At 41.4% G+C, this 19,830-nt stretch overlaps 1 protein-coding gene across 2 annotated transcripts in view; it reads right to left on the bottom strand.

Moving 5' to 3' along the window:
- The window catches only part of lars2 (leucyl-tRNA synthetase 2, mitochondrial), a 45,912-nt gene that overhangs the window by 2,325 nt on the left and 23,757 nt on the right, over nt 1-19,830 (bottom strand). For both annotated transcript variants that reach the window (XM_023963894.1, XM_023963893.1), the window contains exons 8-20: nt 16,967-17,074; nt 15,142-15,301; nt 13,784-13,888; nt 13,521-13,636; nt 13,105-13,388; nt 10,515-10,613; nt 8,939-9,076; nt 8,758-8,861; nt 8,168-8,347; nt 7,886-8,055; nt 5,330-5,407; nt 5,137-5,248; nt 1,460-1,587 (exon numbers count right to left, since the gene is read on the bottom strand). In XM_023963894.1, coding sequence (XP_023819662.1) covers nt 1,460-1,587; nt 5,137-5,248; nt 5,330-5,407; nt 7,886-8,055; nt 8,168-8,347; nt 8,758-8,861; nt 8,939-9,076; nt 10,515-10,613; nt 13,105-13,388; nt 13,521-13,636; nt 13,784-13,888; nt 15,142-15,301; nt 16,967-17,074 — 1,782 coding nt within the window. The remainder of the gene's footprint in view (nt 1-1,459; nt 1,588-5,136; nt 5,249-5,329; nt 5,408-7,885; nt 8,056-8,167; nt 8,348-8,757; nt 8,862-8,938; nt 9,077-10,514; nt 10,614-13,104; nt 13,389-13,520; nt 13,637-13,783; nt 13,889-15,141; nt 15,302-16,966; nt 17,075-19,830) is intronic.

The raw sequence follows: 19,830 nt of genomic DNA, 5'->3' as shown, positions 1-19,830 counted from the left end.
GTATTTGTTAAGAATTGACTTCTCACAGAAGATCAAACTGGTGGGTTTGGGTTTCTAGCTGACAAAGTCCAAATCCAGTCTGGGTCAGGGGTCATTGTTCAGAGAGGTGCGAGGAAAAAGGATTTACAAACTAGATGATGTTGGTTATTAAGAAATGGTCTCTTTTGTTCAGGTGTCATTAATAGGGGAACCTTAGCTTCACGAGTTTTTGGAACAAAAAAAGCAAAAACTTGCTACTTGGTGAAGTCCGTCTCTATTGACTTCTTGGTAAAATGTCAGCATTACTTTTAAACAACAAGACCTGTTTATCACATAACCAGCAGTTGTTTTTAGGGCTTGTGCCCAAATATTCTAACCAATGCATACAACAAAGGGTTTAAAATAAAACAGCAAATGCACACAAACAGCGAGATGTTCTGCTGAACAGAACAAGGTCTTGACATATCCTTCCAAGGTGAGAAGGTCACTGGTCACAGCAGCCAGATGATCAGTGAAATGTGAAATCTAATGATTATTTTGGAACAGTCATTGAATGAAAAAAATATATATAAATCCAATTAATAAATAACATGAGTCCCCAAAATGCAAACATATTTCCGTCAAAAAAAAAACGTTTGTATCCTTAAAAAGGACTAGACAAAGTAGTATTGAGTAGCATTTTCACATTAACTTAGATTTCTTTAATGTATTATTTCTTTACTTAATGTAAGAGCATTACTTTTCAAGATGGCCAAAGAAGAAATGGATTTCATCCAAGCTTGTTTTCTCTTTCCCCCACCTGGATGCTACCTTAGACTCTCTTGAAATTGTGTTTTTGAAACAAAAGAACACACAGACACACACTTTTGTGCGGATAATCTTTTTATGGACGTTCAATCTATTCTTGTTTTACAATTTAACTCAAATTGTAAATGCATGTTTTTATTCTATAAATATTAAAGGAAAAGGGGCAAATAAATTGTTTTTACTTCCTCTGACCCAATGAAATGTTTCTGTTCCTTGTATTAATGTTCTTGAATGCGATTTAAACAAAAGAAATCTATAACTTTAAACTCTTTTTCCATTATGTACTGTTATGTATGAACACTTTAAATGTAAAAGTGTTAACGTGATTTAATATTTTCCCAACGTATCCATCCAGTTTTTCAAAGACTGTTTTATGTGCTGACACATAAACACGGATACAAGTGGAAATATGGATGGAATACACTGGGTAATAACAGGCTTTCCTGAAAATTACAGGGTATGAATGTAATCATTAGAGTGGAGTCTGAGTGAAAATGCTGCAAGATGGAGGGAAAAACATACACTAATCCCTCCTAATAAAGAGTGAAATGCTGCTCCAGAACATAAACTATCATTAGAAAGAAAAAAAAACATTTGTGTCAATCATTATTGATCCTTTTTCTTTTCTGAGAAGATTCCTGCAACAGGTATTTAAGTGTTAACTGCATCATACCAGCACAGACACCTCCACAAAGTCAGGAACTTCCAGATACTGGGGGTCCACAATGGGCCAGGACTGCTGGAGGACCTCGCCTCCCCGCAGGAGTACAGAACTGAGGGGGTTTTTGATCTGGCACAGACCTGAAGAAGAATCACATTCCAACAAATAGGCATTCCATTAATAAAGTGCAGTTTAGAGTGAACACATATAAATGTAAGCACTTTAAAGTAACTGTTATTAGGTCTGAAACAATGTTTTTAAAAAGAAAAGTGTTTGGAAAACAGGAAATATTTGAAAATTCTTAACGCAACCAAAGAACCATTCTAGCTCTTGTCTTAAAGTCCACTTAAGATTATTTCTTTTATTTTTTATAAAAACAATCCCAGTGGTACTTTAATTATGATTGTGAAGATTTTAACCAAAAACCCACAACCTAAATGTCTTCAAAAGCCATATTTCATGTTTATCTGAAGCTGTTTCCAAAGTCTCCTCTATATGAGCGTGGCCATTGGTGCCAAGCTGAGTAGCCCCGCCCTTGACCCCTTGTCTGTTGATGATAGCTGTGTCTTGCATGCGTGATGAGCTTGACACAATGGGGGGGGGGGGCACAAACAACATCGACTGATGGTCTCAATTTTCAAAAGTTTCTCTTTAGCGATTAAGAAACAGTGAAAAGTGACATATTTTGGGTTGTAAATACACACATTTGACATTGTGCGGACTGACTAGACAAATGTGTGAACCACACCCTGCCGTTTAGTATAATCACACACCAAAAAGAACATTGATAAATCCATGGAAAATTATTTGAATGACATTATAATTTAGGCTAAATTGCAGCAGCGAACAGCACTGGCTGAGGCTCAGAACTGATGCAGATTGTGGAATTACACTGAACACCAAATAAAATGAAATGCCAGAAAGAAAGTGACTATTACACGTAATTTTACAAATATGTGTGGCCAGCGCTAACCCTTTTTCTTGGCCACACTGACCCAGAGGACAGGTAATGTTTAAGATTACGGGTTAGGGTTAAGCTGCGGACCACATTTGCGGCAGACGCGGCCAGTTTCAAAGTTGAGTTGATGGTACAGACATAATCTGAGGTCAGAGGTGCGATATGAGTCAGGTGCGGCACAAACGTATGACAGCAGAGAGATTTCTGCGGCGCCGCACAATTTGGTACTCGTCTGAACCAAATCGCCCAACAGCGAATGCGGGCACACCCATCCTGATCACCATGCCGGTTCAAGAACCTAAAGTCTGCTGAATAGTTTACAAGTTGAATGGTTTCTGTAGTTTAAAATCTTCATGAGTTCTATTGTTTAGTAGAGCCAAAAGTTTTTTGTTGAAAAAGGGGCATCTGAAGATTCCGTAATAATAATGACTAAAAAAAAGTGGTAGTTAGTTGAATAGTTAAAAAGTTAAAGAGGTATGTAGTTAAAACCTTAGAACGCTCATCTCCTGAATGTAGCTGTACAATTTGATAGTTGAATGAGTTGAATAGATGAAGGGATTGAAGAGCTACGACCGTCCAAAAAGTGTACGGAAGTAAAACGGGAACACTATAGTCTGAACGCTCCACAGCATTCACACAATAAAGTTTAGCCTCAAATACAAGAGGGGGTTTATCCAAATATACAACCTGTGTGTCAACAGATTCATAACCGCCTATTGTAACAGTAAGATTTGTCCAACACAAGAGGCCTTCAGCTGTCATCTGTTTGCTCAGCTGTTGGACAGGACAGGTTAAAACAAACTGTATGCTAAGAAAAATGGACAAATGGGGAACATGTGACCTTTGCTCTCAAAGCCACTGTATGCAGACACACCTCAGAGATGAGGAAGTTGGCATCCTTCCCTTTTGCCTCTTGTGAGATGAACTCTGATGCAACAGTTAAAGTCCCCCTTCAATGAAAATCCTGTTTCTTGAGTTTTTGACGTGTACGTGTCGCTATTTTCTTATGCAAGACAACAAATGTAATAAAACATCTTTTTGTAAACCTACGACTTTTTTTTGTAAATTTACGAGATTAAAGTCGAAGTGAGCTTTCAGTGCAGAACGTGAAAGCCGCGCCGCAACAGTGCAGACCGACTAAATTTACCTGAATGGATACGCTAAATGTTTATTTTTACCGGTACAAATGTTTGGAAGCTCATTTGTTTGATTTACGATTAATTCGTGTTTTATTTATTGTTGGGCGGCTTGCACGATCTCTGCAGCCCGTTGATGAAGCCGTCAGTATCCCTACAGATGTCCGCTTCAATCCATTTCTTCCTCTACCAAAGACAAGATGTCTAAGTCTGTGTGATGCTTCCGTCTGAGGAGGCCCAGTTTTCAGCATTTTCAACGTTCTTATGCTAATATAACAGAATTTTCTCATCTTTGTTGTTTTATGTTGAAACGGGACGTTTCATCTAGAGGAGGGGACGTATGTAACACTATTTTCATTCCCCTTTGGTGTTTCTTGTGCGCATGACAGTCACATGACACGTATAAAACTCAGCTTTACAGATACCGAACCCCGGAAAGCCGGCTACACTAACAATAAGTTGATTTTGAGTCGCCAAAAGGTTCAGAATTTCTCTGTTTTTAAAACGTATCTGGAAATAAAGCTTCACAAAATGCTTCACATCTTTCAACTTCAAGCTAGGCTTCGATAAACAGAAAACTTGAGTGTTTTTCCTTATTTATTTCTGATTTTATTCTCGTAAATTTACGACTTAGCAGTCGTAATTAAAAAAAAAAACTTTTTTGTTTGTAAACTGGCCCTGAAACTGTCGTAGAAAAGAAGAAAAGAGGGTGATTTTAGAGACCAGGGATAATTGTCCATAAAAAGGGGATAAAACAATAGGAAAACAGGTTGGAGGGTAATTAAAGAAGTGTGGGGGGGTGGGGGTTGTATCAGAAAGCAACAAGTTGCTGTAGGTTTATCATCATTACTGTCAGATGTATATGTTACTCAAAAGGGGCGGGGCCTGTCCACACACAGACAAATAGTACAAACATACATGTTGGCTCCAAAAAATGTCACATACAAACATGTCAACACATGCACAATAAAACTACAGCTCACATACAGATGCTTATGCATACAAACACACACATGTAAAGCATTTCATTCTGTCACGCTGACACCTGTGCTTAGGTAAGTGTTTATGTTCTACTGTGGCGAATGGGAAAAAAAAATTGTCTTGTGTGGGGTCACAGTTAAAATTGGTGGGTAGGGCACTCATGAATTAGCATACAGTTTTTAAATACAAAAGAAATAAATAAACACATGCACACACACTTCCTCACTGCCTTCATCTGTCAGGGTTTCCTGTCTCTGAGTGTCAAAGGTGCACCGTTTGTCTGGAGTTCCTCTCCTCTCAGCTCTGTGTTTTTTAGTTCATGTGTCCACAACAATAATGGGAAGTCCTCCAAGTGAAATGTGAGGGGAAGTTCCCAAAGCAGAAAACCAGAATAAACAGTCACACTAGAACTTCATCTCCCATTTTTGATTGCAAAAGGTTGGTGGACAGATACTGTTTGGTGTGAAATGCGTTAGACTGCCCGTTAGATTCACTGTTGATAAATAAGTGGATATCTAAATAGATAAGATATTAAATATTTACACAAATTCAAAAAAGATCTTTAACTTTTGTGATTTTAGACGGTTTTCTGGGGTCCAGAAAAAGCCACCAACCTGCCCAAAGTTCAGAGGCCAGGTGAGGAGCCATCGGTGCAGTCATCAAAACCAGGGCAGCCAGAGCTTCCTCAAACTCAACGCTGTGCTGCAAAACTCCAACCTGGGCGCTCTGAACACAGAGGGTTGAAAAAATATGTTTTCAACTGAAGTAGGTGGATATTTCTTTAAAGGCGATGCAGGGAAAGCTTACAGTCAGCGTGTTGGTGAGTCCCATCAGACGAGAGATGGCGGCGTTAAATAGAAAATCCTCTGTGAAATGAGCTGTTACCTGAAAAATATTAATAAAGGTTAAAGATGTAAATTTTTGAAGACCCACTCTGATGGAAATGATGTTTTTGGTGTTTTTAACGTGTTCTTGTAGCATTTTTCTGAAGATGGAAGACATGTATGAAACAAATTCTAATTGTTTGGAATCAGGAGCAGAAGACAAAAAACATTGCATTTGTAATGTAATGTTGAAAGTACACCGGGCAGGCCACAGGTTTTCTGCTCCGCCCCATTCCGATGCATCCACTTGTAGAGGACTAGACCCATGAACGTCTTTGCTTTCCTCGTCCGAGCTGCCATTTGGCTCAAAACCGTACGGCTGGATCGCTCCAGTGTTGTTCGCCATTTTTTTTGAACCAGTAATGTTAAGTTGGGGGTGTGAAAGGTTGTAAGCTGGTGGGAAAGCATGTAAAAACAGAGAGCTCTCAGTAAGGGGGAGGGGAGAGGGAGGGGTTGCTCTGCGCTAACAGTTCTATCTACAACTCCGAGGTGAATTTCTAATGAACTGCTGTTACGAAACTATGTCCTAGAAAACCACATAAGTTTTTTGGTTTTGGCTCAAATATATATGGCATATTCAAACTAATCCACAGGATACCGCGTCCCCCGTGGTGTCCTGTGGAGGGTGCTCTGGAAGTATGGGGTTTGGGGAGGCTTACTGAGGGCTGTCCGGTCTCTGTATGACCAGGGTAAGAGCTTTGTTCGCATAGCTAGCAGTAAGTCAGACCTGTTCCCGGTGCACGTTGGACTCCAGCACGCCTGCCTTTTATCAGCGGTTCTCTTCAGTTTTTATGGACAGAATTTCTATGCGCTACCAGGGGCCATAGGGGGTCTCGTTTGCGGATCACAGGTTTTCCTCTCTGCTCTTTGCAGATGATGTTGTCCTGTTGGAGAAAGGTAGTTTGCCATCTCTGGGTGGGTGGAGTGTCCCTGCCCCAGGTGGAGGAGTTTAAATATCTTGGGATCTAGAGGCTGTAGGGGAGCTGAGGCAAAAAGCAAAGCTCTCAATTTACCGGTCGAGCTTCGTTCCAATACTCATCTATGGTCATGAGCTATGGGTCATGACCGAAAGAACGAGGTCCCAGATGCAAGCGACTGACAGGAGCTTCCTCCGCAGGGTGGCTGGGCCCTCCCATAGAGACAGGGTGAGAGTTGAACCGCGGCATCTAGTCCGGATCCCTCCTGGATGCCTCCCTGGGGACGGAGGCCCTGGGGAAGACCCAGAACACGCTGGAGAGACTACGTCTCTCGGCTGGCCTGGGAACTCTTCGGGGGTCCCCCCCCAGTGGAGCTGGAGGAAGCGCTCGGGTGAGGAAAACCTTGGGCATCTGCTGTCCCCACGACCCGCTCCCGGATAAGGAAGATTGATGGATGGATGGATGAACTAATAGACCACCAAGAACGCTTTTACCATTGATCAAAAGATGATTGGAGTGGGTTTTCAGCACCCCTCTGTATTAATAGCACACTTTAAACATCATTGCTTATATAAGAAAATTAAAGGCTTTACATCCCTGAAGCACAAAGGAATCAAAATTCATCAATAAAACACACAAAAAAGATTATCCATCCTTCCATCTTCATTCACTCATTTGGGTCGCGGGGGCAGAAGTCTAAGCAAAGATGCCCAGACTTCTCTAACGTCTGCCACTTCCTCCAGCAAAAAATGATTAACAAATGACATTAATCCAATTTAAAACCCTTTGACTGTGAAATGGAAGAAATTGCTGACTCAGAATGGAATCTCCCATTAAAAACAATTGTAGACTTAGAAGAAGGCTGTTATGATCCAGCATCTATAAGTGCTGAGAATGCCAGCATCCCCATGCTAAGCTGAACGGGAGGACAGATTGGTTTGGGACGGGCTTTACGAGGAGGTTGATCAGAGTGGCTCTTCTGTGAGACACATCAAAGGACAGCGTCGGCATGGAGCCTTAAAGCAAACAGCCCCGGGTCTTTTAAAAGCTCTGACGGATGAGCAGAGGGGGATGAACATCCAGCCTGGCAGCCATAGGGGTTATTTTTAAAGTGTGAAAGGACACAAAGTGGATTTAAAATCAATTTCTTTCCCCTTCTGCTGTTGCTCTTTACCCTGGGGGTGTCGGTTTGCAACAAATGTCCGGACAGCAGCCTGGATGGATCGCATTGAACCTTGAAATGTGTGATAAATTACTTGCACCCTCATATTCCACCTCAGAAACAGAACAGCTTCCTGTCACTTTCAAACACTAACAAAATTAAAGAAAAATTTTAAAAATCAAATCGACAATTTTAACTAAATGAATTAGGATAAAAGTAGCCTAAAATGACTGAAAATGAACAGAAGTCTTTAGTATTTTTTTTTGTAAAGAAGGGCTCATACTTGCCCCCTGCTGGTAAGAACTATGATGATGATTTTTTTTTTTTTTTTTAATAGGATCACCATGAAACCTCTTCAGCAGTTATTAGAGGATGACAGCAGGTCCTTCAGAGCAGCTACCTCCTGTATTGCATAGTTCTTGTTTTCCCAGATCTTCTTAGCCTCTGCCAGCTCTTTTGTCTTCAGCAGCGACGGGTTGGGGACGTCTCCAAGCTCTCGGGCTCCTCTTAGCTTTGTCACCAGTTGCCAAAGGCGAGATTGCCATCGCAGAACACCAGGAAGAGCATCCGCTGGAGAGGGTACATACATTAACAGTTATCTAGATCTTGCTATCAATTATTAGGGGGGAGAGCAAGTCTGAGTTTGTACTTAAAGTCGCTATGCAGCTGCAGTGAGACTCACTCTTCACATTCCAGAGGATGTCTTGTTCAGGAGGAGCAGCGTAAAGGATGTAGAGCCGAACTGTGTCCACGCCATACTGCTGCACCACTTCCTGAGGGTCCAGACCGTTGTGCTTCGATTTGCTCATCTTCTCCCACGTCACTTCAACGGGACCACCGCTCAGCGCCACTGGCTCTTTACCTGAGGGAGCAGATGATCCACTTGAGGAAGCTTCATGCAAAAGATACTTGTATCACTTCTTAATTAAAGACCCACTCAGATGAAAATGATCTTTTTAGTGTTTTTAACATGTTCTTCTAGCATTTTTCTGATCACGGAGGACAAATATTAAAAAAATGTGCCTCAAAATTGCCTGCCTGAGTATTTCTTTATTCCAAGCCTTGTGAATCAGGTGAAATGCTGTTGGAAAAAGATCGTATTTGTTTACGCAGAAGCCACTGGGATAGTTTTTTACAATAGATCAAAAGATGATCGGAGTGGGACTTTAAGGTCTGTAATAATTGTTTTGCAGAAAAGTGAAGGTGTCTTTGGTTTTGAAATAGTAAAAAAAAAAAAAACTAAAAAGTAACAACATTCAGAAAGAGATTCACCTGTGAAGTCTATCTCCTCTTTCCTCAAGTACTGCCCACCGTCAGCCAGTTTAAATGTCTGACCCTTAATCAGGCCCTGCACTAGAAGTTTTCGAAAAGGTTCCCTGGAAAGCAGAAGAGGTTCTTTTTTACCTGAACACACCAAACATGCCAGGAGATGACAGACCTCTGAGCACCCCACCTGTGAGCTACCAGACCCTGGTCCCTGCAGAAGTGAGAGAGGAAGCGGGCGTAGTACAAGTGCATCACGGCGTGCTCCTTCCCTCCAATGTACACATCTACGGGCAGCCAGTGATCTGCCAGGTGACGCCGGAAAGGCCTGAACAGAAGAAACTCTCATGAGTTGGGTAAATATGGAGCTCTTCAAAGCCTCAGTAAAGCAAACATTGATCAAATGCAGCGCCAGTAAAAAGAGCTTAGGTGTAACATTTATTTATCTTCCCTCTTGAGGCTTTTTTATCGATTAGGTTCTTGCCTGATTTGTTTTTTAAACCATCAATGCCAGTACTTTACTCTGTATCCATCTTCGCTTTATGCCAAACAAAGCCTAGACTTCATATCAGCTTTCTGTCGTTCTTAGAAAAGGAGAATTAAAGGTTGCAAGTTTTCTTGCTGTTTAGTCCCCTCCATAAGCCTTCTAATTTTACAGCACATCTTTTTTCATGCTTTTATTCTGTTAAATATTATTTTTAAAAATTGTCCAAAATACATATTTAAACCATTTTCAATTTCAGAAGATGGTATTACATAATTTTTGGGTTGTGTCATGCGTCCTGATAGACATGCATGCACTTTTCCTGTAGGGGGCAGGCTGATTCTGACACACAAAATTCCAAGGATAAGGAACAGAAGCAGAGTGCAGCCTCTATTTCATCAGAGAAAGAAAAATATAGATTTACGTCTTATCCATTAAGAGGGTTTCTTTTTTTTTATGCCACACAGCTACACATAGATTGCAAGTTTTCACATTAAGTCCGTCATTTCTGGCGCTTTTAGGATCTCTACACGATGATCAAACCAGACAAGTTGTTACCTTTCAGTGCGGAAAATCATTTAGCCTGTTAGCTGATACGGAGCCATTATGGAGAGGTTCTCCCAAATCCCAGTGGCTTCTCGTCCCCCCCCCCACACACACACACATACACTCATCCTCGCCACTTTCAACATCTCCCACTTGTTATTTTCATCCTTTCCTCCAGTGCACATGAGGCTCAGCAGGCCAGTCCAAATGTACAAATAGTGTAATTGCTTTTTCTGTTGTGCCATAGGCTGTCCGACTCTAAAAGCAGCAAAGAAAGAGCCCCCCCACCCCCACCCCACTTTTTGAAATCAGCTTTAATGCTGGGTCTGGGCACTGAGAAATTAATCCCTTTTGTACAGCTCAGGGTATCGCTCTTTCCCAGCAGGAGCCAAAACAAAAGGAAACTTTGAGGAACTTCTGCGCGCACCAACAGCATCCATCTTTAAATCACTGAAGTCAGAGGAGGAGTGGCTGAAACACAGGAGGTTGAATTACATGTTCGAGTGCAGGACTAACATAATGGAACCTTTAGAATGAGGTCTTTGTGGGAAAACGAGAAGAAAATCAAGATATTTACAAAGAGTGATATATTTAAACAAAACATTTAATAATCTGACACTACAGATGCTTGGAAAACTTTGTTTAGTCTTTTTTTTTTTAAATCAGATTTGCACTGAAAAAAAAAATACAACACAGAAGCAAAACACATAAAATATCTATATTTACTGGCTTTTACCTGTCTGGGTTATGGGGGTCTGTGTATCTAAAGTAATACCAGGCTGAGTCTACAAATGTATCCATGGTGTCCGTCTCCCTTCTAGCTGGGCCTTTACACCTGACAGACAGAAAGAAAGCAAAATGCAACAGTTATTTTGAGGACACGTCAGACCAAAGATGATAATATTAATAATAATTATAAATAATATTATTAATAATAATAATAAACTTTATTTGTATGGCACCTATCAAGATAAAAATCACAAAGTGCTTCACAATCAAACATGATAAAAGACAGTAAAACATTTTTTGAATTTTTTTTTTAAAAAGCAATTTTATCCCAGCGTGTTCGGGAGTAAAAGCGGCTCCATCTGGTTGTGAGGTGGGTCACGTCCCCACGGAGAAGCACAGCTGAAAGCAGACTGATACCGGAGCTGTGTTCTCCTGTCCTGGCTCACAGGCTGTGTTAACACACGACGAACTGGCAGGCTTCAATCCTGGAGTGAGTGTTTGTATTGGAAATGCCACCTTCTGGCCCTTTGTATCCAAGCCAAACAGCCTCCCGGTGCATGATGGGAATCTCATTTTCACAGTGGGGAAGAGGAATTCCAAAATAAATGAATAAATAAATAGAGAGGCAAAGTGACTTTTTCAAAAAAGGTTTCTTTTCTTCAAGGTTTGAGGCATTTTAATGGAACAGTGTCAGCATCTGCCTTACAGTCTATAATGAGTCTCTGCAGATTTAAAAGCAGTGTTCCAGAAAGATAAGCATGGAAGCCGCTCAGCCAGTGCACACGGCGGCAGCGGCGGCAGCATCACTTCCTGGCCCTCATGGGGAGAATCTGTCCGTCTTTCCGTCTCACAGTTGAATGTTTTAATCATGTACTCATCAACAAACGCACCGAGAAGCTTCGACCACCTACCATAAAAGACTGTAATAAGAATGTGGTGATGAGGTAAGATGTGAGGGGTTGCCTAGCAACAAGGCTAAGGTTTAGCAAGATTAATGTTTGGAAGCCAGGTGTTACATTTGAAAATTCAGCCACGTAACTAAGTCTGTCAATCAAAAAAAAAGAAAGAATAGTTTGGTGCAAAAGAAAAGGCTCTTGAGAAAGAACTGGAAGTTCTCCGTTCAGACAAGAGGAAGTGGTACATCCCGCTGAGATTTCAAGAAGAGCCAGCGTACAGGTGTTCCGTCTGGAGATTATCTAGGTCATGAAAGAAGCTCACCTACAAAGCCAAACAAGTAAATCTGAGGATACTTTTATGCTTGAGAGCGCCAGGCTTTGGAGTCTTCTGAGGGTGAGCTAGAAAGTGAGAAAGGCTCCCAAACAGACGCAACAAGGAGGTCAGCACCTGCTCTGTAAAGTCGTCTTCAAGAAGAAAGCAGCCCTCCATCTGCTGTGCGCCGGCGCGACTGTCGTCCCCCTTCACGTACCAGTGAACACACGGAGCGCACGCTTGCATGCACAGCCTTCTAATCAAACTAAGCCAAGCAGGGTTCAGTCGGCAGGCCAATTTGCTGCGCCGCGCAGGACCGGAGACGGGGTGAGCACACAGGAAATGACTCCGTCCAGCGCTGATAAGAACTCCACTTCTGCAGCCCACCTCTTACGGCCTTGCACGTCTCGCGTTCTTGTGAAGTTTTAATTGGACTTGCTCAACAAATCCTGATGGACATGCGAGTCTGGAGCAGAGGACGGAAAACTGTGTTTTTGCCGATGATTGCTGTCAATCACTGCTGCTGATTGAACAATAGTAGCGCGTTGGAAGCGGGGGAACATAATCTGATGACTTGTGCCATCTGTGGCTGAGTAGGCCTTTGTTTTTATCAACATGGAGCCATGACGGTGATTAGTCTTATTCAGAGAGGAATTCCCATGTCAGCATGGGCCTCCAGAGACGCAGGCTGAGTAGTCCTCCTGCGTTTTTAAACATCTACTGAGAGGAAATGTTAAGTAAGTAGAGTGTTTGTGTGTGATTACAGTTGTGTACAAAGGTGAATGCATCTGTCTGTGTCTCTCTCCAGGCACAGCTGCCTTATGTAACTCCACTCCATCATCCTTCTTATGCTGCCTCTGTTGCAGATGCCACTCATTACATAACCTGGCCTTAACAAAATTAATCATTACACCATTTGCAGGCGCCCTCTAAATGCTCTGGGTTCCTGAAAAGCAGAGAGCACGTCTGGGTTCGTGTGATTCTTTCAAGCCGGTTCTTCTGAAAAAACACGGGAAATGCAGAAGATAGGCCAGTGCTGCAGAGGATTAACATGATTATGTTTTTTTAATCCACGTACACAGTATCATTTCCTCAATTCTCCTGTTGATTTACGCAGATTTGATTTAAATGAATAAAAAATCCAGCGGATTAAATGACGGACTAACTGCGTTTAAATGAGAGCCAGTGATTTCTCTCCCTAGAGCTCAGATTTTTTATGATGATGTGAGTTTAAAATGAATATGGTCTAGACTGGGATTAATCTATAAACCTGTCTGAAGATCCCATACAGAGTTGGAATGCGAGGGGGGGAGAAGTGTTAGCAATATCATTAGATAATAAAAAGTGAATGTTCTAAAGAGGAGATAACAGAATATCTATTTCCGTACTTGGGGCATTTGCAGTTGACCCAGTCATGAGCGGCTTCCAAAGGCGACGCCCCTTTTCCTGTGAGAGATGGCACTTTGGGCAGTGCGACCGGTAACTCCTCCTCCGGCACCGTAACCGCACCACAAGACTCACAATGCACCACTGGGATGGGCGTCCCCCAGTATCTCTGCCTGGAAATTAACCAGTCCCTCAGCTTGGAACTAGTGAGGTGGCCTCCAACCTTCTGCTCTCTGGCCTTCTGGGTAATGGAGTCAAATGCTTGCTCTCTAGTCAGACCAGAAAACTATATAAAGACACAAAAAGGAAGATAAAAGTTGTTTAACTAAACTCATGGAACTGGATTTACACCTAAATTTAGGTTGAGCAAATAAAAGTCATGAGTTAAATAAAAAATACTATCATCCTCAGTGTGAACCTTATCGGAGTTGATCAGAGTCTGTGCTCCATTTTCATGAGTTTCCAGCACTGTGGTCCAACTTAGATTCAGTGCTTTTGCCACAGAGAGATCCTCCTCGCTGCATTCAGGAACACCTGTGACACAAAAAAACCACATCAACAAACACAGCTGATCCCAGGGGAAGAAAAGGCCCCGCCCCAAACCCCGACGTGATGTCTTTGACCCCCCCACCCCTTTGCTTTGTCCTCTGGTTCACATCACATCCACAATACTGCACTCACCAATGACAGTGTCCAGATAACCATCAAACATATTCTTTCGAGAGATGAGCAGAGGGACCTCACGGCCGGTGAACAGGTTGAGAGCTGTGACCTCTGTTAGACAGTCTGGGAAACAAAGCAGGACAGTGGGGGGTGACATGGGAGAACAACAGCTCTGCCACCCCCGGAGGAGACACAATTTCAACATCCATTAATTTCTGTCATCAACTCGAGAAAACATCTGCAGCTGACATCAGCAGATGGGTTCCTGTAAAACTGTTCTTTAGAATCATGTTAATATAGAACTCTATTTAAACACAAACAATATAATTACATATTCATTCATTATATAAGATTGAAGATTTAAAAAAAAAATCTTTTTAAAGACCCACTCCGAAGAAAATTGTGTTTTTGGTGTTTTTTAAAACATGTTTTTGTGGCATTTTTCCTCATGATGGAGGATAAATATAAAGAAAATTATGCTTAAAATTGCATTTCTCAGACTTTCATTATTCAAATTGCTGTGAATCAGGAGCAGACAAAAAATGCAGCTTGAAAAAAATTGCAAATGGTCAGCTGACTGTATATGAGAACAGGACTGAGTGAGAGTGGCGTCACCCGTGGAAAATGACTAACTATGCCATTTTTCCGCGATACAAACGTTGCCATTACGAGCCGAACGAGGTTAGATAGCGCTGATTGCTCCGAGTCGGTCTGAATCGACGTTTCTATGGCAACTACTATCTCCAATTAGGAGTGAAGTTGTTGGAAGTCCACATCACTTCCACTAAAGGCGGGATCAGGAGAATCTGTCAATCAAACATTTCAAATGTTCGAGCTGGGGGCCAGCGGGCACCACATGCTTTTACTGAGGCATCTGATTGGACAGTTTGTAACTTGAATAACTTTCAATAAAGAAAAAAATATCATGAAATAAAGTAGATTAGTAAGACCATGTAAAAAAAAAAAGTAGCAGAGCAAGAATGGTCATTCTGACAAATGTAATGCCTGAGTAATAGCTGTTCATTTCTCTATAGAAGTTTATGGGATGTTGGCTTCTTGGAGCCAGTGGGTACTTCCTATGCGAGGTTACTCAGTCCAGTAAGCTAGCAGGAAAGCGTGTAAACAGAGAGCTCTCAGTGATGGGTGACAGGAAGGGGAGGCGGGGTTGCTCCGTGCCAACGGTCCTCCCAACTCAGAGACAAATTTCTGTTGCACTGCTGGGGCTCAGCAGAAACTGGGTACTAAAAAACAGTAAAAGCTTTTGATTTTGGCTACCAACGGCATAAGCATAATTTAAAAGACCACTGGGAACGCTTCAAAAAAAGATCAAAAGATGACCGGAGGGGGACTTGGGTAGAGAGTGGAGAGAAGTTTACCTGTGCCGGACTGAAAGCTTTTCAGCAGAGCAAACCGGACGGAGCTGCTCCCGTGCAGCAGTCTGTGGGAGGGCAGGATGGCCACATAAGCTGCTCCGAACACCACTTCTGGAGAAGAGCTGTAAGCTGACAAGGTCTCCCCCGTCTCTTTGCCATTCACCTAGAAGAAATCTACATAAATGTTGGAACCTCTGGACAAAATTATTTTCATTGGCCCTCAAGCTCATGTCATAAACATCTAAAGTTTACATCCCCCAGTGATTTCTAACAACAGTGTATACAATTGCTTGATTGTGATTGGCTGAAAACGAGAGCCAGCACTTCCAGGACAAATGGAAATTGGCTTTTTTTATTGAAACAGGAAACAACCGTCTGTCTAATATGTCAAGAGATCGTGGCTGTTTTCAAGGAATTTAATATCAAGAGGCATTACCAGACGAGACACGCTAACTTTGACAAAGGCGAAAACGTGAAGCAACTGGAAAGTGTTTTACGGCTCCTCAGCGTTTTTCACAAGAACCAAAGTCAAATGAAGACGCCACAAAAGCGAGCTACAAGTGAGCAACACTGATTTTAATGGTTTTTGGAGCCAACAGGGATGCTGGTATCATGTGATTGTGTGTGGACTGGCCCCGCCCCTTTTAGACTAACACTTACACCTGACAGTGATGATTTTAAACTTCCTGCAACTTGTTTCTTATTGCTTTATAATTTTATCCCCCCTTTCTATAATAATCCTTTTACTTCCTCAACCCCCCCCCCTTCCAACCCTTCTCTCTTCTTCCCTCCTCTTCTTTTCCCCCTGGTCTTAATTTTTTTTTTCTAGTCATCAAATGTGGAATTCAGTCAGTTTGCTTCAAATGTATTTAGATGCGTTTGTGTTCTATAATGAACATACCACTGCAATAAACATGCTCATTAAACTGTTCATTTGCATTTAACCTTATTAAACCCCCCCTACTCTAGACCTCTGGGGTAGCACCATTGCAGGGTTAGTGTAATGTGCCTGCTAGGGTTCTGCAAAATACTGCAGAACACGTTAAAAGTTATCAACAAAAACAAAGAAAAACAGTGTACAACTTATTTTTGAAACTTATTCTCTCCCAACTTACAACGATTTATCTTCTTAAATGGCAAATTGTGAAAACAGAGTAAAGTTTGGTACATTAGAACGTGCAAAGTGATTTTAAGAACTGGTCTAAATTATAAACACAGACCAAGACCCTGAGTTTAGTCAACACCATAAAGCAGGGCATCATTCACATTACATGTTAGTTTTAAACACTAAATCCACAATTCTCATTTTTATTATTTAAGATCTGAATGTAAGAAATTTAATCATTAGTTGTAAATATTATAAATGAATAATTTAAAAAGATTTTCTCTGCTCATTGGATCCATCAACATGGAGCCTATTGAGTAAAAATTAGAAGTCAACCAACAAATTTAACTTGAATTATTTAGAAAAAAACAATCTAACTTCCCCTTAAAATCAAAAACCTAAAATATTGTGGTTCAAGGTTCATTCTTCAAATTCAAAATTCTCAGTGGACCTTTTGCTGCCAGTGAGACCCCCAAAGTACGGAGAAGTCAATCGCACTGAATGTGACATCATTCATTTGGAGGAACTGTTATGAGTAGATGATTCAAGCACTTAGAGCAAAAGAGAAAGGGGAGATTTTGGAGCGTTGTTGAAATCGGTCTCAGAAAAACAAGGGTAAACAAAAGCAGGACAAAAAGATGGGGCATTTAGAAAACACTATCGACAACTGAAAAAAAAAAAAAGAAAGATCAAAAGTGAACAGAGGACAAAGTAGAGATTTACCTTGAGTCTGTAATCAAAATAGCAGCCGGTGCATTCTCCTATCCAGTTTGCCTGCATGGCTTTGACCCCGTACCACTCTGGAAGCTCCTCCAGGGCATCCAAGAGAGGCTGGTGAGAGGAGAAAGACGTAAACCGCCTTGAAAGACCTCATTCTTGTACCAAACAGTCAACGTACTCTCGAGTATGTGTTTGGATAACAGGGCAGGTCTCAAGTGAGTGTGGAATTTATCCAAAACACACAGACAAAGACGGGATTTCGAAAAATTCTGACCTCTGCTCACGTTAAGACTTTTAATATCCTAAAGAAATCACCTATACAGAGCGTCTGCTCTTTCCTTTTGTTCACCAGCACAACAAAACGCATTCAGTATGATTAAAGAGGGCTACGATTATTGAGGGGAAGTGCCGAAAAGTCACCACTGTCTGTGGAGAGAGTTGTTCCAAGTCTCCCTTTCCATTCAGTCCGTCACAATCCCTTTAACAGCGCCGCTCAGCACGCAGCAGCACATCCACGACTTTTTGATACAAACATAAACACTGGCTGGAGTCGTCACTTCAACCAAGACTCTGTGTTTGTGTGTGTGTGTGTGTGTGTGTGTGTGTGGGGGGGGGTCTGGTTCCATAAATGCAGTGAATGTGTGTCAGTGTGACTGAAGGCGTCTGCCAGCAGAACAATGACAAGTCAACTTTCAGAAAAAAATAACAATGACTTCGCAGGTCTACAAATCAGAGAATGGGCACCGAAGGAAAAAAGGAAACTGAAACATGTACAGCAAGGACAGGAGTCTCCATGGCAACTGGGAGAAACTTCTGGGGTGAGGGGAATTATAGTACAATTGATTACCAAAGAAAATTGTCCCTTTGTTGGTGAGAACCAACAAGATGTCCAATAAAACTCTGACTAAATTATTACCCTGTTGAGCATTGCAGAACTTCTCACTTTAACCCTTGTGCTATCTTAGATGACCCCACCCTTACATTGACGTGTTCTCCCTACCATGACAAAGGTGGATAAAGGTGGAAAGATTTCATGTAATCCATGGACACCAGTGAAGATCACAAATCATTGAAGAAAAAAGGTTCAGAGCACTGTCTAGTGGGTCTAGTTGACCCAACTCCCAACGTTAAAGTGCCTAGGATAGCACAAGGGTTACAAGGTAGTGAGAAGATATAAAACATCCTTTAAATCTAGAGACTATTATTATGATTATGCATGGAATTAAAAACATTTACGGCACAAGTCAGCCTCCTGAAGATTGTGCATTAAAATTTGATGATTAATCCGCACTCATTGTGCAAAGTTGAACAGTGTGACGAATTTAATAAATATTCTCCGGAGGTAATTTTATACAGCAGGCTGGAACATGTGCAGAGGCGAGCAGAGAAGCACGCACGTGCAGGATATCACAGCCCAGACACACCGCTTGACACTTTTCTCTTTTTCCCTCCGTCTGTGCATCGCACTGTTTCCACTTAACACCTTCTTGCTTCCCTCCAAAATATCTGTTGATCAGGGAAAAATCAGAAATGTAGAAAAACATGGTCACAGCAGGCAACATTCACTGAAATGGATGGACGTGATTTTAGGAGCACAGTTAATCATTAATTACTATAAAAGCAGGAAAAATATATATTTGAACCACTTTTTTAATAATACTGCATATTAAACTGATTTTTTTTTGCTTTATTTTTAGTGTCTCTCACGTTGTAGTTTGTAATAAGTTTCAGTTCATGTTTAAAAAAGTTTAAACATTTTAAAAAAAAATGATAAACAGCACGGTGGCGCAGCAATTAGCGCTCTTGCCTCACAGCAAGAAGGCCCCCGGTTCAAGTCCCGGCTGGGGGACATGAAAAACACAACATCAATGGGGGGACCTTTCTGTGTGGAGTTTGCATGTTCTCCCCGTGCATGCGTGGGTTTTCTCCGGGATCTCCGGCTTCCTCCCACTGTCCAAAAAACATGCTTTATAGGTTAATTGGCAACTCTAAATTGTCCATAGGTGTGAGAGTGAGAGTGAATGGATGTGTGATTGAGGATATTCTACCCTGCGACAGACTGGCGACCAGTCCAGGGTATCCCTTGCCTACGCCCAAGTGGCCGGGATAGGCTCCAGCAACCCCGTGACCCCGAAAGGGAATAAACGGTCAAGAAGATGAATGAATGAATGAATGAATGAATGAATGAATGAATGAATGAATGAATGAATGAATGAATGAATGAATGAATGAATGAATGAATGAATGAATGAATGAATGAATGAATAAATGAATGAATGAATGAATGATAAACAATTGAATTCATTAGATTTACCGGTACTTTCTTGAAATGATACGTTTTGCTAAAAACGGTTTCTTAGCCTGAGATTGATTTGGATATCACCAAGAATTTAATCTCAACGGTGAGCATGCACCAAATTAAGAGACACAAACAGAAAGAAAAACACAGTAATCAGCAACAATTTTAACTATGTATTACTGTGATATTTAAAGAACCAAAATGGCAATTAAGATGTCCTAAAGAGGGGCAAAGAAGTATTCATTCAGTCACCAACTGTACAAGTTCTCCCACTTAAAAAGATGAGAGGCCTGTCATTTTCATCATAGATAAACCTCAACTATTAGTGACAAGATGAGAAAAGAAACCCAGAAAATCACATTGTCTGATTTTTAAAGAATGTATTTGTAAATTATGGTAGAAAACAAGTATTTGGTCACCTACAAAAAAGCAAGTAACAAGCAACCTGTAACTTCCTCTGTAAGAGGATCCTCTGTCCTCCATTGGTTACCTGTATTAATGGCTCCTGTTTGAACTGGTTATCTATATAAATGACACCTGTCCACAACCTCAAACAGTCACACTCCAA

The sequence above is a fragment of the Oryzias latipes genome, chromosome 16 (genome assembly GCF_002234675.1).
Source record: "Oryzias latipes chromosome 16, ASM223467v1".
NCBI lineage: Eukaryota > Metazoa > Chordata > Actinopteri > Beloniformes > Adrianichthyidae > Oryzias > Oryzias latipes.
Note: the sequence above shows the minus strand (reverse complement) of the source record. Positions and strands in the feature narration are given on the sequence as shown.